The sequence below is a fragment of the Equus quagga genome, chromosome 5 (assembly GCF_021613505.1).
Source record: "Equus quagga isolate Etosha38 chromosome 5, UCLA_HA_Equagga_1.0, whole genome shotgun sequence".
NCBI classification, from domain to species: domain Eukaryota; kingdom Metazoa; phylum Chordata; class Mammalia; order Perissodactyla; family Equidae; genus Equus; species Equus quagga.
The window spans coordinates 40,377,609-40,393,797 of NC_060271.1; the positions used below are offsets into that span (position 1 = coordinate 40,377,609).

General features: G+C 43.9%; 1 protein-coding gene across 5 annotated transcripts in view; it reads left to right on the top strand.

Annotated features, from left to right (window-relative positions):
* Positions 1 to 16,189, top strand: part of MTOR (mechanistic target of rapamycin kinase) — a 119,422-nt gene that overhangs the window by 61,558 nt on the left and 41,675 nt on the right. For all 5 annotated transcript variants that reach the window (XM_046660389.1, XM_046660391.1, XM_046660390.1 and 2 more), the window contains exon 29: positions 15,193 to 15,268. In XM_046660389.1, coding sequence (XP_046516345.1) covers positions 15,193 to 15,268 — 76 coding nt within the window. The remainder of the gene's footprint in view (positions 1 to 15,192; positions 15,269 to 16,189) is intronic.

Here is a 16,189-nt window from a genome sequence, read left to right on the forward strand (position 1 = left end):
TTGCTGCCTGCACCTCCACTCCCACCATGGCCGGGCATGGCGCTTTAGCCCCTCCCAGCTCATCTGGGAGGGTCAGGTGCCTGTTGGGTGAAGTCAGCGTAAACTTAGGCCAGAGGAGGGGAGGAGGGAGAAAGGGCCCAGTCTTCTCTTTCCTTGCCTGCACAGCCTGTGGGCTGAGATGAGAGGACTGAATTTGTGTGTTTCCAGTTTCGCCTATTAGATTATGCCCCTGCCAGCCACTGGCTCAGCTCTATCAGCAAGCAGGGCAGGGTCAAAAGAATTTCCACATTCCACTCTAAAGGTTATATAATCATGGAGTGAGCATAAGGTAGGCAAAGAGGGTTGCAAATAGGACTCTCTACTCACCCAGGGAGGCCTGTTAATGTAATCCATGCTATTTATATGAGGATCTGGTGTATTTGGACATCTTGCTGAATGTGCTTTTCACAAGACTGGTTATTTCTTTCTCTGATCATCATTCAGTGTTTTACAAAACCCTCATTCAACCTGGATTTCACACTAGCTCACATTTGAAAATTTCCAACTTAGAAAAGCTCTAAAAATAGAAGGGTAGAGTAAATCTCTTAGGAAGCAAAAAAAAAAAAAAAAAGACTGTTATTTGTATCCACACGATTTGCTTTTTTTAACTTTTTTTTAACATGCTTTCTCCTTCAACAAAGAGTGAGCCAGTATTAGCTTCTCACAGTTGACATTTGGCAAGAAGGTGTCAGAGATGACAGCAGGGATGAAAACTTAGGACTTCTGGACATGGTTCTGGGATGGTCACTCACACTTCCATCGGTCTTTAGGCAGAACAGAGAACAGGCCCATCCTGGGCCATGGTTCTAAACTTGGAAAATATATTAAATCAGAGAGAAAAGAATCCCCATCACCTAATAAATCCATATCTAGAGTCTCAATTCCCTCTTTCTATGCAATCTGGTTTGCAAATCTGAAATTATTCTCTACATATGATATAGATCCCTGGAAATGGGAATATTGTAACTTTTATGTACTATATTTGAAAGACACTCTTCCTTTGAAAACAAATGGAAAAAACTTGGGATTTCAGCAAACCTTAAATTCTTAAAATGAACTTTTCACTCATATTTGGTGTGGGTCCTTCACACACAAGCCTGCCACCTGACAACTCTTCTTCCCTGCCAAGAGCCCCCAGAGTCCTTTTCCAGTTGGGGCTTCTAGCTGCTCAGAAAGTCATTTCTGTTCAGGCAATTGGAGTTACCAAACACATTTTTTTTCTCTAAATCAAAAAGCAGTAGTGGATCAAGGTTTGTTTTCTCACCTCTCTAGTCTCCTTTGCCTCCTAAGGGGTAAGGATGTTGCTGGCACCCTACAGCAACTTGTCATTCTGCCCAAAGGAGTCTGTTTAGAATTGGCATTGTCAGCCGGTCCCTGGTCTCTTTTTGCAAATACCTAGCCCAGCTGGGCACTGCAGTCTTAGCTGTATGGAGTTCATTTCACTAATGAGAACCTGGCCCCAACTGTCAGCATACAACAGAGTCGTTTAGCAGGGTCTGCTAAACTCCATGAGGATCTTCAAGATGATCTGGCCATCCGGTGACACTGAGCTTAAACAGCAAGTGTGCCACAAAAGTGCTGTGTGCTATACAATCATATGTAACATCATATGGGACCCTACCATCTTGGAGCTCCCGTGTAGCAACAAGGTAGAGAAAACATCATGGAACAATGGAGCTTTATGGATTCCCAGTCAGCTTTTTGTTTGTTCTTCCTAGTAGCTGCTTCCCCTGCCCAAACAGGAAAATATTATGAATAGATTTTCATATCAGGGAAGAAAATAAATCAGTCATTCCTATTTGCAACCCATGGAGCAATCCTTTCCAGGAAAGGTAGGAGGGGGTTCCTAAATTTGGACCAGAAGCATCTAGCTTTTAGCATGAGTGCCTACTCTCTGACACTTATTTTCTGGAAACTTATTTCTCACATAAGGTGTAAGTTGGAGACAGAAGCTTTTTTTGTTTGAAGATTTTCTTAAAGTGCCTAAGCTGCCCAAATGTCAATAAACCCTCCCAAAATTTTGAGAAAAATAGCTAATTATAAGTATTTCCCATGCCAGAAGATTATCTATCCTCCAAAATATCCACAACCCTCAGATGTCCTAGATTCTGAATTTCTAAAAGAAGGAAAAATAAGCCCTTGTTTTGAGTACAGCTAAGACGGTAAAGAAAACGAGGATGAATGCGGGGGACTAGAGCAGTTTTCCCTACTCTGAGAGGCTTCTAATCCCTTCTCTGCCCTTCAGTGAACAAAGTGACCCTAAAAATTGGAATAGACTGAAAGAATGTGGAAAACCTGGGTTGGACATCTTAGAGTTTTTCCTTTTCTCCATTTTGCTGGTGGTGAAAGACGATCATCTTGGTGCTCCTGGGAAAAACGTTTATGAAAATAAAGCTTATGTTCTTAAGGAGAAAAGCCAGTGAGCTGTTACTAGCCTGGAACTTCTCAAAGACTGCGCAGTTGGAGCGACACTGCCTTGGGTGGCAGCACGGGCTGGAAGCATTCGGGCAGCCTCAGGATCACAGAGCTGAGAAGGCCTGGAGGTGGTCTCTCCCGCCCAAAGGGAGTGTCATGTCTCATTTTCTTGAAAATGTCCCCATTGGAGAGACTCCTCCTTTTGTAGTGTATTCCTGCCCCTGCCTCGTCTTAAACCATCACTTTCACAATTGGTGAGGAAGAGGAACAGCTACCCAGAGTACCAAACTCTCAGTTTGTTGAATGATTACATCTCAGAAGAACCTGCCTTGTTGTTAGTTTGTGTACTTCATGGGAATATTTTAGTTCTTCTGAAGTCTTTTGAGTCACAGCTTGTCTAATCATGTATAGCCATTTAATACCTGACCTTCTAGCTCGCAGTCCTAGTTCCGTCTCACCTGAATGCCTAAGTCCATCACACAAGATCTTTCTGTCTCCTCCCTAAGCCTTCTAAATTCCACTTCTACCAAAGAGTGTGTCCTGGACTTATTAGAAATCATTTCTCTCAGGCCTCTTCTTAGAGCCTATTATTTAATTATAGCACCTAGCAAAAGAAGTCTGTCTTTGGTCTCTCTCAGGACTTGATAGCAAACGTCTGTTCTGTTAGCCACCATGCAAGTTGCAGAACTCAGCGAAAGTACCAGCCCAGCCTCAAGTGCCTCACAGTCTAGTTGGAGAGACAGCCGAACCCTAGGACAGTGTGACATGCTAGGATAGGCGACAGGGAGGAGAAGTGCCCAACCCAGATGAAGTTCTGGAAGGCCTCCCAAGGGAATTGACACACAGGTTTTACAGAAAAAGGAAGACGTAGCCAGAAGTGGGAGAAGGCAGTCTGAGCACAGGTGCAGCTGTGTGCTAGATCTTGGCTTACTAGGAGTACTCGAGTACTCGAGCGTGGTTTATGAGTCAAGAAGGGAGAGGAGTGGTAGTGAGAGTTAAAGCTGGAGAGGTGGAGGGGAGCCAGGCCTGAGGGACCCTCTGAGTGCAGGTTAGTGGCGTGATGATTATTCTGAGGACAGAGGGGCTGTGGAAGGAATCCAAGAAGCTTTTGTCTCTTGTTGCTTTGTTTTCCTGAGTCTCACCAGGAAAGTGGCTTTTTGTAGTTTCGAAACAAGATTTTTAACTGGAAATGGGTGGTTTAGAATTGTAGTGCATTCATATTAATGCCCTGAAGGAGTCATCTGGCTTGAGGATTAAGGAGGCGGTATATGAAGGACTTTAAACGCTTGGGTCTAGAATCAGACAAATCTGTATTCTAACCCCTTCCCGTCACTTGATGCTTATATGACCCTGGGCAAATTACTTAACTTCTCTGAGTTTGCCAGTCTGTGAAATCGAGATAAGAATCGTAACTAGTTCACCTCACAGGACTTTTGTGAGGATTAAGTTAAATAAAGCAAAGGATTAAAATAGCTAAGACATTTTTAAATAAAAAGAATAAATTTGGTGGAATTACCCGACTAGAAATCAAGATTTATCATAAAGCTACAGTAAGTAATTAAGGCAGTGTAGTAATGGCACAAGGATAGACAAATAGATACATGGAACAGACTTATATGTCCAAAAAACAGGCCCACACATATATGGACACCTGATTTATGACAAGATAGCACCACAAAACAGTGAAGAAAGGACAGTCTTTTCAAGAAGTTCTGCTGGGTCAACTAGACAGCCTTATAGGAGAAAAAAGACTCTGACCCTTACCTCACACCATATGCAAAACTTCAAGTCCAGAGGAGATTTAAATTCTAAGTGTGAAAGATAAAACTAAAGGTTCTAGAAGATAATATAGGAGATTATCTTTAGCATCTTGGGATAAGCAAAGATTTCTTAAGATTCAAAAAACCTTAACCATAAAGGAAAACATTATTAAATGCAATAAAAGGAATCATCTCTGCCCTTTGGAAGACATCGTAAAGCGTGTGAAAAGGCAAGATGTCTCCAATGTATACCTCTGTGTATACTGTATATATACAACTCTTATCAAACAATAAAAAGTGGTCAATTAAAAGATTGGCAAGAGATGTGAATAGGTACTTAGTTCACAAAAGAGGATATTCAAAAGGCCAGTAACACATGAAAAGCTGCTCAAGCTCATTAGTCATTATGGAAATTCAAATTAAAACTATAACATGCCACTACACACCAACCAAAATGGCTGAAATGAAAAACGCTGAAAATACCAAGTGTTGATGAAGATGTAGAGCATTGGGATTTTCATGCACTTCTGGTGGAAATGTAAATTGGGAAAACCACTTTGGACAGCAGTTTGTCCCACTCCTGTTTGTTCCGGAGGCCTGTGTAAATGGCGTATCTGATTGTTTCCACCTGGCCTGTTGGCCTGTCAGTTAACCTTCCTCACAGCCTGAGGGGCCACACGCAGAAGCTAATGTTGAGGACAAACCAAAGAAAGTAACTTGTCCCCATTAAAACAGCCATCTCTCTGGGCTACCGTATCCCCCGTAATTTATGCAGGAACCTAACAAATCTTGCCTGTCCCCAAGGAGGAATCAAATGACCGTTACATTGCAATTGCAGAAAATCACTCTTAGGCAGAGACAAGACCCTGTCAGGGGTGCAGGACAAGATCACAAGTCCACGTGCAGCCACGCCAGGGCTGCAGAGCTTCCCTTCAGGCCAGACGTCTGCTGCCCTCACTTGGGCAGCACTAATTGGAAAAGAGGCCTGGAACTCTTCGAGAAAGTTAGAAAAATTGAGCCAGTTGTGCTTGAGCACCAATTAATGGCAAGGGTGACTGAGCTTTACAGTCTTCCAGCATGGGGCTTGGTGGGCAGACAAAACCCGCTCTGTGTCTTAATTCTAAACACATGTTCCCAAAGTGTCACTATTGTGTTGCTTGGAAGTACGAGTCCTGCTTTTACAGTTGTTTCCTGGCTTCCAGAAAAGGTACACAGTCTTGTTCTTTTCCCGCCCCTCTGCAGAAGAAAAAACACTCAGTCCAGAGGGGTGAGGATTTGCTCAAATCTCCTCACTTCTTAGCAAAAATACGTTCCAAACCTCTAGGCTCGTGCTGACTTCAAACGTGCCAGTTGTGCCTCTAGGAATCTGTACCCCTTGTGGAAAAGCTCCAAGCAGCAAAGAGTGGGTGGACAGAGGAAACCCTGTGTGGCCAGAGCACAAGCACAGATTGTATCTTTCATTCTTAGCCCCATCTTTTTCTTTAATGTCCTTTTACGTCCAGCCATACCCAAGAGGTCAGGTCTCTGACAGGTCACCAGTAGAGCGTAACTTTACATCTGGCTGCTCTGAAGACTTCTTACAGGTTCACTGTACAACAGCTTGCCTTTATAGAGCATCTTACAAACCCCAAGGAAAGCTGCTTTTTCAGTGCATCAGTGAGGAGCTGTACGAAGGGAAGAGTCCTAGGGTTTCTCCTAAAGCTGACCAAAAGGACAGAAGGTCTTTCACTGCAGCCCAAGACCATTCTTAAGGGGAGAAGCTTGCTGTAGTTCAGTAGTAAACCTCTGCTCTTCCACTGCATCTGGCTCATCCTCAGGAACACCTTAGAGTTACAGGGACCACTCTTATGGTGAGTTAGAGCTTCTGATTTTTATGTATCCCTGTGGGAGGGGAAACAAACTGCTGGCGATTAAACTGTGTCACAATACTCTGAAAGCTTAAATTGTATGCCGTATCATGATTTCAGAGATGTTAAAGTGTGAAAAAAGTGTGCGTCTTAGAACTTAAACAATACGGTAGGTGCTGGGTTCTGCCCCATGGATGCCTCTGACACAGTGTGTCCCAGTGATGATGAAATATATCAGTGGTGACGCCGCTGGTCTCTCCAAATTCTTTTGGATATCTCATTGGCTGTAAATCTTAGTAATCCAATTATAGTGTCATGGTCCTCTTCTGTCAGTTTTTCCTTACCAAGAAAGTAGGCATATTTTTTTCTTTTCCCTTATCCCAGAATGGGCATCAGTATTTCTACAATGTGGCCTAACTCCTTAATGGAGTAGAAGGCCAGCTCACATCTGCTTATGCAATTAAGTGTGGAGAGTTCAAAGCTGCCAAATCACTAGTTGCCAGCTCATTTAATTTTTGTTTCCCAACTTCATCCACATAATAGACTGAGTCAGAGCTCGTGGACATGGAGAAGCCAAGAAATCAGAATTTTACCCAAAATATCAACTCTGCTTTGAGTCAAGGCAGTTGAAAATTAGCTTTGGATTCAGTCTATCAGCCCTCCCCGTTTTGTTCCTTTTCACCTTCCTTTTCCTGACAGCGTCTTCTTTCTAATCATCTCTCTCAGAGCTCTTCATTTTGCTTTGGATATGAAGAAGCGGAAAGGAGGAGAAAAACCTCCAGGCCTCACCAGAAAAAGAGCAGTGCTCATTGTTGTAGAATAAAAAGATAATGGCCAATTTGTCAAGAAGTGTTGACAAGAAAGATAAAGTTGGAAGTAATTAACTGGCTGACATGCTGGGAGTGATGCGCCTGCCAGTAGCTCCCTAAATCAGCCAGAGCCTTGGAAATGTGACAGCCATTCTTCATTTTTACAACATGCCTCTGTCAGGCCCCTGGGTTGGAAGGCCAGCACAAATCGTGTACTTTGACTCTCTGGGGCTGTGCGGCCTCTCAGTGCCTTATGCAGGGCTGTGCTAGGGCACCTGGCCCTGCGTCCAGCCAGGAGGGCCTAGAAGTGATGTGTCAAATGGGACAGCTTGCTGGGCTATTGCTGAGCACTGTGTCCATCCTCAGAGGATGGGCACTCTGATTCCCAGAGCCAGCTTTGCAGACTTCTCCAGGACAGATAACCTAGGGAGCGTAGAGTGCTGAAGGTGAGCTCCTGAGCGGCACTCCTGGGGGCCTGGTAATCTGACAAGTGCTGCTCTCAGCTAGCCAAGAGGCTGCGCCCACACACTGGGTTCATGCAGAGCATCTAGCAGCAGGCTGGAATGATTGTGTGGCCATTACAAGTAATTATGAAGACTCTGGATAAAGTGGGAAATGCCTGTTATGTGAAAAAGCAAAATGCAAAATTGTATGAATGCTCTGGTCACTACTAGGTATAAAATATGTATTTATTTATACAGAATATGCACTGGTGAAAATAGTATTTTGAAGGGGTAATTATATTGTGGTGAGCTTCCCTCACCCAAATTTTTCGTAATTAAACGAAAACGACATGCCTCCCCCACCAATCTTGAAGAGAGGATTTTTTGTCTCCCTTTCCCTGATATACCCAGCTGTTAGCATGCTGTCTCTTTTATTGTTAAAGGCCCCCATTTTCTCACATACAGAGTTAGCATGGCCTCTTAAGTATTGTCACAGACATACCATTTAAGCTGTGACCAGACAAAGTAAGGGGCTAAGGCACAGTAAGAGCTCTGTCTCCTTAGGCTGCTCTGGACTTCGAGTCAGGAACCCATTTTGATTGTCCCTTTGATCACCCCAGGTGAGCCACCTCTCTTGCACCAAATCTTTTTATTTTGGTGCCTTAGGTCCCCAAGAGCTCCAAGGACACCTTTTAATGAGGCCAGCCTTCTCTTTCTTAATGTGTAGGAAAAGAGTAAAGTCACTTTTCCTAAGTTCCTGAAGCAAGAAAGGAAATCTGACCCTGCGAGACTCAGGGCTATTTTCATCACCTGACCCCGGCTTTCAGTGGTAACTCGAAGGCCTGTCAGTCTGCCTTCATTTCCTCGCTGCCTGTGTGTAAACTGCCTCCCACCACCTTTCTCCATGTCACATCTCAGATGTTCTCACGTTGCCCTCTGTCTTCATTGCTGTGGTTTTTGCTTTTAAATTACCCTATTCAAAAAGAGACTGTTGCATCCTTCACTTCCCCAGGGCATTCTGCTGCTCCCCAAGTCCCAGGGTATCTGCCTGATAAAGACATCAGGACCTGGTCAACCCCAGATCTTCCTAGTTCTGTGTACAAATCAAGCTGTTTTGTCTTTTGTCATACATTGGGCACAGAGCTAAGTGCCAGTGCTGGGAGAAATGATGGGGTGATCAGAAGCAGGTACCCATCTGAAAGAGAAACAAGAAAAAGTACTTGATCTGGTGGTAAGGACTTGAAGCAGTGTCCAGCTTGGCCTCATCTTGGCTGCTCAGGAGCTCCTCAGTCAGACCTGCCGAGGTCCCCTCTCAGCTGTGTTGCATGTGTCACCAGCCTGGTGCCAAGGGAATTCAGAGAATTCTTACTTGACAGGGAACCAAATAAAACGCAGACTGTGGTATGCACTAGAAATAGACAGGAGGAAGAACGCCTAGAGCCATTTAGGAAGCGTGTGTATCATCCTCGTGAGTTCCTGCTGGGAGCACTAGGAAGGCCTAAGCGGCCCCCAGATGTGACTGCTGATGCTCCTCTTTGACTGACTCACACAGGCTCAGGCTTTGTGTTGAACCTCACTTTCCCTTAATAGCAGAGGTCACCGAGACGTCAAGGCTAAGCGATGAAGTTGGTCACCAAAAGAGCCATACAAGAAGGAATTACCAAGCCAGATTACTTTGGATTTGACATCAGTCCAGAAGCCTATGGAGCAACAACTTAGAAAACCCATCAAGAAACAAGAGTTCTTCAGGTCTCTCTTCAGGTGGTAGGGATGGCATTTGGATGCCAAGCTGGAGACCCTCTTGTTGCTTTGCTGTGAGTCATCATCAAGACCTTGAGCAATGGCCGACCCTTTCTGTCAGTCTCATCCTCAGTGAAACTAGTCACCACCTGTGCATGAAAAGCACTGAGGAAAAGCTTGAAAGGGAAAGTCATGGAGAAGTAAATAGGCCCCGCTCCCAGCACTGGCTTGTCAGCCATCACTCTTGACAGGGAACCACCAAGGAAATGAGAAGCTCCTTCACATCTGAGTCACTTACTCAGCTCACACACTTTCCCTACTTTTAGAAAGAGATTTTCAGAGAAGGGAGAAAAGATGCCTGGTTTAATCTGTTTGATATAGAAGACATTGAGGCAGTTTCTTATCTGTGTTTGTTAATTCTGCTCAACCCTAGAAAGTGTTTCCCTCAATTGCCAAGAATTTTCCCAGTTTCAAGCTCTTGAACTCAGCTTCTTTTAATAAAAATTAAATCTTGGGGTAGGGGAGCTGGGTGGGGAATGAATGAGTGGATATGTCTGTATCATTGTGTCTTACCCTCTTGATAGCTTAATTCACTGTGTTTTCCTGTCTCTCTTCAGTGTCTCTCTGACACCAGGTTCATTTGTGGGCTCTGGGTTTTATTGTGTGGCTAGGCACTTCCTGTTTGCTCTATAGATTCACAGCTGTAGAAGATCTCGACTGGATGTTCTCACTGAAAAATGGAGTAGCATACAGATAACACCTCTCCCCGTGTTAAGACAGCAGCAGGAATCGGTATCCGCTGGCTTAGAAAGTTTTTGTGACACAGCTCTCTTTTCCTTCTGGCCTCTGCGCATGGAGAGGAGATGGGAAATCTGGTCGACCTGTCATTTCTGCACACTTGTCGTGGTCACGTTGCTGCCTAAGCCTCCATCTCTCTAAACGTGTGTGTTGTGGGATCGTTTTAACCAGACCAATGTCAGTGGGGTCTGGTTTGTGTTGTTAAGCACTCCTCTGCTGTTGGGTGGGGGCTTTGAACAGTTTGCCCTTTTGAAGCTTCCAGCATTAATTGGGAAAGACTGAGGGGCACACAAAGGAGCGTTTACAGAACAGGCTGTAGAAAACTTCCAGCTGCCCAATAAATAAGAGTTCCTCATTAGGGGAGCTTTTGAGCAAAGACGATTTCTTTACATGAGCCAAACATACAGTCTCTCCCTTCAGTCTCATAAAACGACATCTGAGTTTAAAAGGGGACTATTTAAAGGAGCCTTGTGTCACCCAAGTATGCAGAAGACTGGAGACTTAGTAGCTGGGAACTCCTGAGCTTCCATAGAGGCTTATTTATCCCACACTTTGCGTTCTGGGCTCTGTCTATAAACCTGGCAGCCTTGAACAAGCTGCCTCGGAAAAGCCTGCTGGCAGCATGGCTGACTTGTGTTGGGCAGATTTAAGGTGTGTCAGTAGCTTCTGAAAGGAACTAACGAATAGGGGATGGGAGCTTAGGGGTCAGAGGGGAGTGTTAGCCACAGTATCAATAAGGAAGTTAAAGTGGAGGCACTGTAGGGCTCCTTTCTCCTGCATGGGAATTACATAGAGAGAGAGAGAGAGTCAGCTAATTGAAACATCCCATCCAGTGCTTCGTTCATTCATTTTACAAGTATTGACTGGGTGCCTACTGATGCTGAGACACTGCCCCTCCCATTGCAGAGTTTATAGTATACTCTTAGTTATTACTTAAGATTATTTTAAATGGTACAGTTTTTAAGGGCAAGGATGATATCCAATAGCCTGTGACCTACTGGGCCAGTTTCTTCATATATAAAATGGGAATATTAATAATAGTGTCTGCTTCATAGGATTGAGATTACACAGATAAGCAGTAAGCATGGTGCCTGGTGCATAAAGTGAGCTTTCAATAAATTTAGATATCTTTTTGTTGTTATAATATGTTGCCTCCCATGATAGAGTACCAGAAGTCATGGAGGAAGGAGAAAAAGTTGAAGGTCACAAACAAGACGACAGACTTTCTTGGCCACCAAGAGTTTTGTTCACTTACCTCTCCAGAACCTCTACATCTGCGCTTGCGTTCTCCAGCAGCTTCGTAGGCATGCCTGGGAGACTCCACACAAGGAAGGAAGAGAGCACTGTAACTTAAGGAGAAAGCTCTATTGGAAAGTAAAATCAAAACAGGGAGGAGGAAGGAATAAAGAGGTGATAGCAGCTAGTTAACTTAAAATCTCTACTCTGAACAATTGAAAGTGGGTGTGTACAGTCTCCTTTCCTTCAGGTCCTCAAATCAGAGACCAAGAATTTAATATTTGGGGGGCCGGCCCCGTGGCCAAGTGGTTAAGTTCGTGCACTCCACTTCAGCAGCCCCGGGCTATGCCGGTTCAGATCCTGGGCACGGACCTAGCACCACTCATCAAGCTATGCTGAGGTAGCATCCCACGTGCCACAACTAGAAGGAACCACAACTAAAATATACAACTGTTTACTGGGGGGCTTTGAGGAGAAGAAAGAAAAATAAAATCTTTTAAAAAAAATTTAATATTTGAAAGAGACCCTTTCTCAGACTGATCCCACTCATTTTTCATGGGTGTGTTTTAGTCCATTCAGTCAACATTGTAATTTTTCAGTGATTGTCCTTACTGTTGGACAAGCACTTATCGTGGATCTCAAGGTACACCCCCAGTTTTCATGGCAGTCACTAAAAGTCCTGGTCCGTAGTTCCCCCAGTGAGCCCACCCGCTCTCCTTCCTTCCCGCTGGGCTCTGTCTGCATCCTCACCTGCCTCCACACACATCCAAGTGGGAAGTATTGTGCAGATGCCTTTTTTGGACTTTCTCTTGAAGGAGTTGGGACCATATCATGAGTTATTTTTTTACTTTACTATGTCAGTCTGTCCTTAGAGGAAGTATTTCAAAGCCATAGCAATATTAAGGTAAAATTTGTATTTCTCCTCTGAGATCTGTAGTCACTTCCTGATTTTGATCAGTTTGTTGCAAAACTCTTCTTTTTATGCACAAGGAGTGGGTGAGTAGGGTGGGAAGAGGCTTTTGCTTGTTTTTGTGTCGCTTTATCCCCAAAGTGAGGCAAGCTGTGGTAATGTTTATAAATTTTCTTGAAAATAGAATGTTCCAGAACACAATGTTGGGAGACATTTGTTAGAACTCCTGGATTTTCATGTCTGATTCTTGGTGTTAGCGTCTTTTGGTTCAGGCAAAGAACACCTTATCTTCCTCATCATCAGAACAGTTTATTCCTACCAGGGCCATCCCAATAGTTTATGTTAGAACTAAAAATAAGATATATAACATATAATTATATATATTTATATGATATATTACTTATTTGATTATAATATGTAGAATATATACTGGCTTTTTTCCTGTCTTCTTATGCTTCAAAAGTCTTTATTTGGGTTCAGGGGACTAGATAATCACAAATCCATACCCAGTAATATTAATTATTAATACAGTTTATCTACCCCCATGTGAGCAGGCAGCAAAGTTGAGAACATGACTTACAGGGCCAAAAGGAGTGGGGAACTGCTTCACAGCGAACCTGCAGTGGAGTTAGTCCCTTTGGGCTTTGCTTTTCATTCTCAGCTTAGAAAAACTCTAATAGGGCTTCCCAAAGGAAACCATAATGTTATGGCTTCACTTTGAAATTAAAAACATTTCTGAATCCTTCATCAGACTGTCTTATTGAGAACATTCTGGCTGATTGCTTTGCTTAGGACCAGCCCAGAAGCACCAATGGATCCACTCAGGAGATCCCACATGAGGTTGCCTGTAGGAGAGAGAGGGATATCTGTACGGTGACTTTCCCCTCTGGTTGCAGAGCCTGGAGCCTAGAGTTTGAGCACCAAACTCGAATAGTCCCATTCAGGATGAGTTTGGAACTTGCCTTGATTTCCTAGTGCTGGCTCAAGTCTCAGTCCTAGATGTGTTTTTTCTGTACACAAGCATATAACTGTGTTTCTTGCAACTTCCATCATTCAACAAAAACAAATGAGGGAAGAAGCATTTATAAGGACCTGCTTAGCAATTTCATATCCGTTATTTCACTGAATTCCCTGAAGAACCCTGTGAAGGAGGTAGTATTAGCCCCAATTTATAGATGAGAAATTTAAAACTCAAAAAAGATGACTTGCTTATGGTCACATAGCTTGTAAGTAGCAGAACTGGCCTTCCAGAAGTGTGAATTCAAGTCTTCTGACTCCAGATCTGAAGCTCTCCACCCCCACTCTGCCTTAACAAAGAGACAGAGGGCTGCTTCTGACCCTATGGGGCCTGCCTACGCTCATCGTGAGCCGGGGGAGGATCACTGCCCTCACGGGCCTTAATTTCACCAAGCGTAAAACAGGACTGATCACACCTTCCTTCCCACTCTCAGGGATGCGTGAGGACAAAGGAGTGATAGCCTGGAAAGATTATTTGAAATGTGCTTTGTAAACATGAGGCATTAGATTATTACTTTCACAAATGTTAACTTCTCTAGTTCCTCCCATTTCTGGGCAGTTCCCTCTCAGTTTTATTGGAAGAAGTGTGGCAGAATTTGAATTTTTTAAAATAATATTTATAACAGCAATCTCTTGCCATACTACCACATTGAACCCAAATCCTGGAATTTCCCAAAGCCACTTAAAAATTAATTCTAGTCAAGTGGACAGTTTGTACTCAAGGCAATAAACCAGATCCTTGCTCGTTAAACCAGTCTAGACTCTCAAGCTGGTCTGTCACATTTTGCTCCCTACCTATAAACAGATAGAATCATTGTACAGCGACTTTTTCAGGCCTGCTCGTTCCCTCTTTTCCTTCCTTCCCTAACTCACGCTTCTGTTTAGTGTTGGGTTAGTTGCTGTTTTCTCTCATGTTTACGTAAGTTCCTATTGGAACAAGGGTCTGAGCCCCACGGCTCTCCTGCTCTCAGGATCTCTGCAGCCTCTCTGACGAAACGCCTCCAGGCCCCAACCCTTCCAGTGCTGCTGCTCCCCTGCCCCAGTACAGCCACAGTCCTCCCCCAACCTGGCCACATACTGCCTACAGATGACATCAGCAAAGTCGTGTAGTGTTAGTGAAAAGCATGCTCTGCCAGAGAGACCAGGCAGGTAACTCTGGATGTGGTCCCCTCACAGCCTGCTACAGAGTAGGGGGTGGTCCTTGAGGAGGGTCTAAGGACGCATCTGAATTTGAAGGAGATGGGTTCTGTGAGGGGAGCAGTCAAGATGGTTACACAGCCACGGACCCTGGGGTTCTCTGTCATTCATGTGGATGACCCAGCCTCAGTCCCACTTCTGTGTCACCCACAGAGCCCGATGGTTCCTTCCCCCTCCCCAAAGCTCCAGTACATGTTGTATATTCTAGTTGTAAGTCCTCCTCATTCTTGTGTGTGAGCACTGCCACAGCATGGCTGCCGACAGACAAGTGGTGCGGTTTCACGCCCGAGAACTGGACCTGGGCTGCCGAAGCGGAGCGCGCCAGGCTTCAACCACTAGGCCATCCGGGCTGAGTCCCAATGATTTTCTTTTTTAAAACAAGATTTAATGTACATTTATTCTTAACACATGGAAAATATAATGATTTTATACTGAATAAATGATATTCATTAAACCAGAGGAAAAGGAGGAATTTTCATTGTTTTTTTCTAAACTACATTATCTTGAAACCAATTATTTTTATTTATTTTATTTTGGTTGTTCCTATTACTGAAGGCAACTGATGAGAAGAAGTAGGAGTTAGAAATTTAGAGGCACCTCATCTGGTTGCGCTCTACAACAGGGATTATTTTGGATCTAGGGTTTCTAGTTTTTAAAAAACAGACGTATGCTGCCTGACTTACAATATTTGACAGGAAACCAGTCTCTGCTGGTTGGAGGAAGGGCCCCAGAGCGAGCACGGCTTCCTATCTACCAAATGTTGCCCCCTCAAAATTAGGAGTGTGGGATCAAGACGAAACCATTCCTCAGATGACGTCATTCAAGTTGAGCTTTCTGGGTGGTAATAGATAATTGATGCTTTCTCTGCATCTGCAAGACATTGTCCCTCACATACCGGTGAGCCATTAGCCCACAAGTGACCCCACACCTCTTACCCTCCGACACGTTGAGTGTAACCACCTCTTCCTTTTGTTTTCCCAGCATTAATAATAAGCTACAGCAACCAGAGGCAGCTGCCGGGGTGTTAGAATACGCCATGAAACACTTTGGAGAGCTGGTAAGTGCCTCATTCCTTTTAGAAAAGCAAGGGGTAGTAACTTGGCTAGGGAGACACTTGGCCACAACCTTGAGAAATTTACTTTCTTTTTCTGTTTTTTTTCCCAATGATAACAGTCTAATGCTGACTTACCTGTATCTTAAGGATGAAGGAGACAAAGGCTATATGGACTATATTCAGACTGAATGTAGCTCATGAGAAGAGAATCTATATCGATAAATAAATACATTTGTTTATGTCTATAAATAAATCTGATACACATCAAACTCTTAGCATGTGCCCAGCCCTTTGCTAAGTGCTGTGTGTGCTTCATCTAATTCACTCCTCACAAGAACCCTATGACTGGGTACTACTGTTACCCCACTTTGCAGATGAGAAGACTGTGGTCCCAACAGATTAACAACCTTGCCTAAACTGAGAGAGTGAATAAATGACAGAACCAGGGCTGGAACCCAGGCAGTCTGGTGCCAGAGCCCAGGTGTTTCACCCTGACCTGAGTTATCTTTGTGTCATCTGTGGCAGCTAGCATTGCTACTGGCCCACAGTTAACACTCAGTACATACTTCAGAAGAAATCAAAGCCAATTCTCCAGAAAAAATATATTATAATTTATACCTGATATTGAGGGATTGTTCCATTTCATTATTGCTTACATAGCTTCTTCTCTCCTATCATCTTTGCTCTACCAATATTAAAATGTTTCCATTACTCTCTGTGGTCCTGGGAGGGTGCTTTGGTAACTTCCTAACTGCATATAAGGCATCGACTTAATCAATTTAGCATTGACTTCCTGGAAGGTCAAGAAGTTCTGGGTCCATATATTTGATGAGGAACCTTTCATTAGTTGTGTAGGTCACTTACTCTGGTTTGCCTTAATCAAGAGCCCACTGTGTTAGAGTGAAGAAAATTGTGACTACTTCA